This window comes from Acyrthosiphon pisum, unplaced genomic scaffold (genome assembly GCF_005508785.2).
Source record: "Acyrthosiphon pisum isolate AL4f unplaced genomic scaffold, pea_aphid_22Mar2018_4r6ur Scaffold_21048;HRSCAF=22884, whole genome shotgun sequence".
NCBI classification, from domain to species: domain Eukaryota; kingdom Metazoa; phylum Arthropoda; class Insecta; order Hemiptera; family Aphididae; genus Acyrthosiphon; species Acyrthosiphon pisum.
Genome location: NW_021770472.1, coordinates 4,899 through 12,808, shown reverse-complemented (window position 1 = coordinate 12,808; position 7,910 = coordinate 4,899). Strand labels below are relative to the sequence as shown.

Sequence of the window (7,910 nt, the reverse complement as noted above, 5' to 3'; positions counted from 1 at the left end):
GAAATAATCTACCGAACCGATACCAATAAATAGATAACAATAATTGTAATTAATAATGTAATTATTAATAATCATTTCAGTGTACCTACTTTACTGTTTAGTGTTAAATGTGTAAAAGTAAAATTGAAATCTCCGAAAAAGAATCTTTTACCTATTGAGTATTTAAGTATTAATATAATTAAAAAATAACTTATCATGAATACCCAAAAAATTAATTGGGACAACATTGATGAGCATATTTTTGAAGGTAAGTAAGTTTTTACCAATAACTTAAGATTTAAGGGGCCCGGTGGAGGTTTTCCAAAATTTCATCTAAATTACTAACTTAGTATCATAATTCATAAGCAATCAGTTGCTACTTTTTAATTCATCACCTTTTGTGTACTTGTAGTTTGTACAATATCAATATTTTATATTATTTATTATTGTAGTTAATGAGGAAGATGAAGGATTAATAATTGAAGACATCAACACAATTGAACATAAGTAAATGTAAATTAATTATTGGATTATATTATATATATTTTGAATTAAATATATAAATATGGCTAGTGGCTATCAGTATTTAATTTGTCAATGAAAAATACTTAAACTGAAAATGAAGTAATCACACTGTATTTAAAATGGCAAATATGTATTAGAATACTTTCACTTAAATACTTACCAATACCTAGCTACTATACCTATTATATAATTATTCTAGAATTTAGAAACACAAGATACTATGATATATTTTAAAAATATTAGATACTATATACAAGTATCTATACTCTGTTCAAAATGAGATCTGTACTGGGTGGTGACCAGTTGATAAATCAGCAATGTTTATTTATTTAATATTAAATTAAATCACCTTGAATACAATAAAAAAAATATATTTATAAATTAGCAGTATTAGTTACCAGCTATTAAATATAATTACGATTATTTACCATGACTTTGTATTAATATTATCAAAATGAATACCTTTTCATTTCTGTCTAATTATACACAAGAAGTTAACAAACTTGTAATTTAATTTATGAAATCCTTGACACTAAATAATATTATGTTTAATTTAGTATTTTTATATTTCTGATTGTTAAATAATTAGAACAATGGACTTCTGATGGAACTAAGCTTTTAATAAGTCTCAGGGTTTCATATGCAAAACAATTTTTAAAAGCCAAAAAGAAAGGGAAAAAAAATGAGCTTTGGGAAATCATATCAAATGAAATGCTTGAAAAGAGGTATAAATTTTCATCCAGACAGTGTGACGAGAAATTGAGACGTCTTCTTACTCAGTATAGACGAACACACGATGCCATGAAAACGTCTGGAAATAATGCAGTTTAATGGCAGTACTACCACTTAATGCAACAAGCTTTAGAACCTATAGGGAAAAAACAAACTATGTCACCGTCAAAGAGTAAATACTAAATTTTACTTAATATTAAATACATAGGCGCAGATAGCGTTTGAGATTTGAGGGGATTGAAGCCCCCTCCCCCTTTTTGCACCTAAGATTATATACATAACATAATCTGATTGTCATCATAAATTGTATTTTAAACATTTTATAGGCTTGTTGCATGAATCATCTATTTCACCATTGGTATATCGATCTCGTCCGTCTGTTTCATCTACACTATCTCAACAACATTCGCCTGTTTCATCTGCAACATCTGAATATAGTGGTGAATTTGTTTCACTTCCAATAGTTCAACAACATATGTCTGTTTCATCTCCGGCGTCTGAATATAGTGGTGATACCGTTTCAACTCCAATAGTTCAACAACATACGTCTGTTTCATCTCCGGCGTCTGAATATAGTGGTGATACCGTTTCACCTCCAATAGTTCAAAAACATACATATCTGTCAACTCCAACCTCCCAACGTTGCGAATCACCAAAAAATACAAAAACCCATTGGATGAAAGAGATAATTGCTTTCAAACAAGTGCAAAATGATGCATTAACCAAACGGTAAGATTCTGATAATTAACTGTATTAAACAATCGATGTGTGTTAATTTTTACCAATTTTGTAGGCTTGATAAATTAGAAGAAAGAGAGGGCGAGATGCTCAGAGTTCAACAACAGCTTGTAGTTAAACTAGAATAAGCTAATGATATTGAGAAACAAAAATTAGAGCTGTTTAGAACCATGTTTAGTGGTTAGTTTTTCAATATATCATGTTACATATTTGTATTATTATTACAATCATAAAAAGTACTAAGAATGATGAGTAAATTATTTTTTTTTTTTTTAATTGATATTTTTTTTAATTATAACTACGTGACCAAAATTATATAAAATCTAAATAAGGAACTAAGAAGACTGGTAAGATAAGATTATTAACTGTTATTCATTATTATTTTCAATTGTTTAAGTTTTCATATTAAAAAATACTGTGATTAAAATTATATATAATCTTTTTTTTTGGTTTATGTGTAGTTACAATGGTAACGGCATAGTATGTATATAGGTATACAATTTAAAAATAATTAATTTTAATTAAAAATAATCGGGAACTCGCTCTGCTGTAAAGTAGGGTGGAGTGTTTTAGTTTTAAAGATCTAAGCACCCAGACAAAAATAGAGACTACTTGATAATATGTAGTTATGGTTATATTTCATATTTTTTTAAAATATAAAAAGTAATTTAAAACACATAAGTATAATATAATATTGTAGGTTATTTTATCAATCAACATTTAATGATAACATATTGCACGGTTCATCACGTTTTCTAGCTCCAAGTCTTGACGCCGCAAGAGAGTTCTCTTCAGAATCTAACTCTGGAGTATAAGGGTCAGCATCAAAATCGTCTTGCATATCGATACATATGTTATGTAAGCAACAAGCTGCAGTGATTATCAAACCACATAGTGATTTGTGGTATACATCCATATGTCTAAAACATAATACAATATAATGTTAAAAACGTTTAATTTTTAGTTTTGCGTAAAATTAAATTCATATGATTTATAAATATAATACATACTTCAACTTTCTAAATCTGCAGTAGAGTTTCCCAAATGCTTGTTCAACTACAACTCGAGAACTACTCAGGCACCGATTGAAATGTTTTTGGGCTAAGGTTAAATTCCCATTGTCCCTGTAAGGGATCATAACATTCTCTGATAGTGGGTAAGCTCCATCACCCAGAATATGACAATTTTCTGGTAAAATACTTAAATCATTACTCAAAAGTTTTTGTCCTATTAGACTTCTTCTGAACACTCTTGCGTCGTGAGATGATCCGGGCCAACCCGAAAACACATCAATGAACTTCAGATCGGAATCCACTATGCCCTAAAAATAATTTTAAGTATGAAAAAAAATGTTTACTTTTAAATATAATAACTCGTGTATACTACAACCTGTAGCAGAACTGAAGGGACTTGTTTTCTATTGTAAAACATATTCCTATCAAGTTTTTCCATAACAGTCCATTTTCCCAAGGGGCAAGTATAGAAATATGACAACCGTCGACTGCCCCCAGTACTCCAGGGAAAGCATTTGGTCTAAGACAGTTGAATTTTTGCACAGTGATGATGGCTTCTTGTCATCTAGGCCATCTTATAAATTTACCAGATAGTTCTTTCATATTATTTAAACAATTTAGCACTACTTTATGGCTGGTACTGTCAGCAATATTAAATCTGTTTCCTATTTGTCTAAAAATAATAAAATGTTAGTAATAATAGCTTGAATGAGTAATTATATTAATTAACTATAGGTACCAATCCTATAGTAATTAGTACCCACTTACCGATGGGTTTCACAGTTAGCCATGTACCATATGAAGATCAATAATTGTTTTTTTATGTTAATTTTATTATCATAATTTACTTCATACCTTTTCTTGGACTAGTGCAACATATTGCAAAATAAATATAACATTACGTACATAAACTATGAGTTCTTTTAGCATAAGAATTTCTGATACAAGTTTTTTCCGCCACTTGTAGGCAAGAATTTTATTTATATATTAAAATACTTAATGAATATTGATTACCTATTATATATTTCTATTTTATTAGTGTTTTTACATTTTGTATTGGTCATATCAAGTATAGTATAAGAATATAAACTCTTTATTTTAATGTATTTGATTGAATGTATAGAAAATCTTGGTTTCTTAAAATAAATATTTTCACCCAAAATAAATTATGACACACTTATAATTAATGCAACATTTTTGTATTGGAAAGTTGTCTGAAGTTAAATATTATCAGCTACAAAGGTGTATCTGGGGCCCCCCAGAAATTTTTTTTATTATAAAAATTCGATACATCAATATTTAATCGTCTTAAAAGACTAACATATTATTATGTATTATGTAAATAAAATATTTTTTCGTCAGACAATTTCTTACTAACCGGTGTATTAAGGTTTACCTACTCCATGCTTTAATCTAGTGTGATAATGATGTTTAGGTTTATAAGTTTATTAATTAATTAATTCAATAAATTAAAAACAATGAAAACTAATTGAAAATTATATGATAAATATATTATATTCAAAATTATTTCCAATTATCTTGGCGGGCCTCGAAATTTTAAAACATGTCACCGGCGCATTTCACGATCAGATTGCATATAATAGGTATATAACACTTTGATTAATATTTTATTTCATTATTCATTATATAATTCATTCAAGTATTAAATGTTTCTGTATTAAAATTACATTATGTTATTACAAATTATTATGATCATAAGAAAAAGTGTTTTAAATTGATTAAGTGCCTAACTAGTTACAAATAGTTTATTTTACAAACCTTCCACCGTTCTTTAGTATTTTAGCACTCAATAAAATAATTAATAAACATCAAAAACAGAATTCAAATGAAAAAAAAATTCTAAGTTGTTATCATATTATATCTGATATCTGATAGTTAAATGCGCTGTGACATGATTTAAAATTTCGCTGGAGTGCCAGTGAAAAAACCTTGGCGGGCCGTAGGTTGGATACCCCTGGTCTGTACAGTCTGAACTGTACCATAGAAAATATATAGGTACTACTGTTACTAGTTACTCCAACTGTTGTAGGGTTTGTTGTATAAGTCGTCGTCATGACTCATGACGAAGTATTAATTATGCCATGATGGTCAGATGTTGCACGGTTAGCTTAGGTTATTCTTCAACTGTTATTCGTGCGCCATCTTGATCTTATGTTCTTAAAAACGCCTTAGGTACTGGCTATACACCTACTGTCTTAGCGTAAATCGTGTTGACAATCACACATAACATTTTTATCATTGAACATTATTATTTCTCTTGAGTTATTAATTTATTGTTAAAGTCAACACGGACGTTTCATCGTTAATTATCAATAACTGTTTTGAGTGACTATTTCGATTTTCGTTTACTGTACGCGTGTAAGCACTCAACTATACGTTTTGTGGCGGACAGCAGACCACGATGGCAAACGAGAGAACGTACGTAGTACCTAGCTTGTTGCAAACGGCAGCACCGAACGCTTGCACCGAGATCGAGCGTGGCAGGTTCGACTTTCTGGAGGTACCGGACGTCGATATGCGACATTGTTGCGATTCGCTGTTAGAAATATTAAAAATCGAGAAAAACCGAAACGAGGGCAACGAAGGACAGACCATGTTCATCAGGTTGCAGTTGATCAGCAAGGACAAGAGGTTTCTAAACATATGCGAGGAGGCAGCGTCGCACGGGCACATAAATTGCCTGAAACTCGCTCACGAGATTGGCGTCCCTTGGAACGATAAGGCGTGCAAACGGGCTGCGAGTTCGGGGCATCTGGAGTGTCTACGATACGCACGGGAAAACGGGTGCCCGTGGGACGAGAATACGTGCAGCAATGCCGCATTAAAGGGTCACATTGACTGCCTAATATACGCACGGGAAAACGGGTGCCCGTGGAATTGGAAAACTTGCGGCTATGCCGCATTGAACGGTCACATGGACTGCCTGATATACGCACGGGAAAACGGGTGCCCTTGGAACTTTGGTACATGCGCCAATGCCGCAATGGAGGGTCACAAGGACTGCCTGGTTTATGCACGGGAAAACGGGTGCCCGTGGAATGAGTATACGTGCACCTTTGCCGCATTTTCCGGTCACATTGACTGCCTGATATACGCACGGGAAAATGGGTGCCCGTGGGGCAAGTATACGTGCAGCCAAGCCGCAGGAAAGGGTCACATTGACTGCCTGATATACGCACGGGAAAACGGGAGCCCGTGGGACGCAGATACGTGCAACTTTGCAGCGAAATACGGACACAAGGACTGCCTAGTTTACGCACGGGAAAACGGTTGCCCTTGGAATGAGAAAACTTGCAGCTATGCCGCATTGAACGGTCACATGGACTGCTTGATATACGCACGGGAAAACGGGTGCCCGTGGGACGCGAATACGTGCACCTTTGCAGCAAAGAACGGACACAAGGACTGCCTAGTTTACGCACGGGAATACGGGTGCCCTTGGAACGACTGGACATGCTTAAGTGCCGCAACAAACGGTCACATGGACTGCCTGGTATACGCCCGGGAAAACGGGTGCCCGTGGAATGAGAAAACTTGCAGCTATGCCGCTTTGAATGGTCACATGGACTGCCTGATGTACTCACGGGAAAACGGGTGCCCGTGGGACGCGGATACGTGCAACTTTGCCGCGAAGAACGGCCACAAGGACTGCCTAGTTTACGCACGGGAAAACGGGTGCCCTTGGAATGAGAAAACTTGCAGGAATGCCGCATTGAACGGTGACATAGACTGCCTGATATACGCACGGTTAAACGGGTGCCCGTGGGACGAGAAAACGTGCAGCTTTGCCGCATTTTCCGGTCACATTGACTGCCTGATATACGCACGGGAAAACGGGTGTCCGTGGGACGCGGATACGTGCAACTTTTCCGCGAAGAACGGCCACAAGGACTGCCTAGTTTACGCACGGGAAAACGGGTGCCCTTGGAATGAGAAAACTTGCAGCTATGCCGCATTGAACGGTCACATGGACTGCCTGATATTTGCACGGGAAAAAGGGTGCCCGTGGAACGAGAATACGTGCAGCTTTGCCGCACATTCCGGTCACATTGACTGTCTGATATACGCACGGGAAAACGGGTGTCCGTGGGATAAGCAAACATGGTTCTATGCCGCATCGAACTATTATGGCGCATCGATGTTTGGCGACGACGTCGACAAGGAATGCTTTGTTTACGCACGGGAAAACGGGTGTCCTGGTAACCCCAACTCGTACTTAAATGCCGGAACAATGGACAGCCCGATGTACAGACTGCAGGCGGACTCGTTTCCGTGGGATGTTGATACGTGCACCTTAGCAAAAAAGAACGATCACATGGACTGCGAGGTATACGCACGTGAAAACGGGGGCGTAATTCTGTTTTAGCAACCTATCGATTTTTCAAATTTTTATTTTACATTCTTACAAATCAACATTAAACACTCATTTTGAAAAATCGATAGGTTTGCTAAATAAGTTGTCAAAACGGGTGCCCTTGAGACGAGATGAAGTGAACCTACGCTGAACGGTCTCATACCGATTGTTCTACACAAATATTTGGTTGCCCCAAGGCCTAATCAATTCTTCATAATTAGAAACTCAAGTAATATTTTATCGTCAATGTTTTTATTCATGTGACACATCGACTGTCTTTTTTTTATTATGATTGTATATGTTACAAGTTCTTAGAATATAGAATATTTTGTATCCTGCTAAGGGCCAATACACCAACTTAATATTGTAAATTATAAATAAAAAGTTTGATAATCATTATATATTTTAATCTTGTATCAACTATAAATAAAATGTATTTACATGGTATAAATTGTCATAGATGCATATAATTCAACCGGATCTTACTGTAACAAATCTATGAAATAATACATGCATGCACCAGGACCCACTACAGAAGTGAATACTTG

The 7,910-nt window shown here is 34.9% G+C and overlaps 3 protein-coding genes across 5 annotated transcripts in view; 2 read left to right on the top strand and 1 right to left on the bottom strand.

The window, feature by feature from the left end:
• Positions 1-4,852, bottom strand: part of LOC100573906 (protein ALP1-like) — an 8,758-nt gene extending 3,906 nt beyond the window's left edge. The window contains exons 1-5 of one of the 2 annotated variants that reach the window (XM_008189808.3): positions 4,767-4,851; positions 3,756-3,853; positions 3,364-3,660; positions 2,985-3,295; positions 2,587-2,894 (exon numbers count right to left, since the gene is read on the bottom strand). In XM_008189808.3, coding sequence (XP_008188030.1) covers positions 2,684-2,894; positions 2,985-3,295; positions 3,364-3,426 — 585 coding nt within the window. In that variant the 5' untranslated portion in view covers positions 3,427-3,660; positions 3,756-3,853; positions 4,767-4,851 and the 3' untranslated portion in view covers positions 2,587-2,683. Of the gene's footprint in view, positions 1-2,586; positions 2,895-2,984; positions 3,296-3,363; positions 3,661-3,755; positions 3,854-4,766 lie in introns of those variants that run through there. The other variant, XR_003840076.1, reaches the window with a different exon arrangement.
• On the top strand, positions 61-2,234 carry LOC100573814 (mucin-1-like). Of its 2 annotated transcripts, none has more exons than XM_016808407.2 (5): positions 61-247; positions 432-486; positions 1,094-1,408; positions 1,563-1,965; positions 2,030-2,234. In XM_016808407.2, the coding sequence occupies exons 3-5, from the start codon at positions 1,354-1,356 to the stop codon at positions 2,100-2,102; spliced, it is 531 nt and encodes a 176-aa protein (XP_016663896.1). In that variant the 5' UTR covers positions 61-247; positions 432-486; positions 1,094-1,353; the 3' UTR covers positions 2,103-2,234. The 2 variants fall into 2 exon arrangements, with proteins under 2 accessions (XP_016663896.1, XP_003247873.1); XM_003247825.4 differs by having other exon boundaries at positions 432-492.
• Positions 4,853-5,102: 250 nt separating the features above from the next.
• On the top strand, positions 5,103-7,763 carry LOC115033025. Its single transcript, XM_029492222.1, has 2 exons — positions 5,103-6,084; positions 6,166-7,763. Exons 1-2 carry the CDS (start codon positions 5,410-5,412, stop codon positions 7,372-7,374), a joined length of 1,884 nt encoding a protein of 627 aa, XP_029348082.1. The 5' UTR covers positions 5,103-5,409; the 3' UTR covers positions 7,375-7,763.
• Positions 7,764-7,910: the final 147 nt, after the last annotated feature.

Bases quoted from the DNA above. Each gene is read 5' to 3' on its own strand.
- LOC100573814 (XM_016808407.2), top strand. From the start codon at position 1,354: ATGCAACAAGCTTTAGAACCTATAGGGAAAAAACAAACTATGTCACCG. The intron at 1,409-1,562 runs GTAAATACTAAA...AACATTTTATAG, and splicing joins AACTATGTCACCGTCAAAGA to GCTTGTTGCATGAATCATCT. The intron at 1,966-2,029 runs GTAAGATTCTGA...CCAATTTTGTAG, and splicing joins AATGATGCATTAACCAAACG to GCTTGATAAATTAGAAGAAA.
- LOC115033025 (XM_029492222.1), top strand. From the start codon at position 5,410: ATGGCAAACGAGAGAACGTACGTAGTACCTAGCTTGTTGCAAACGGCA. The intron at 6,085-6,165 runs ATTGACTGCCTG...GGAAAGGGTCAC, and splicing joins TTGCCGCATTTTCCGGTCAC to ATTGACTGCCTGATATACGC.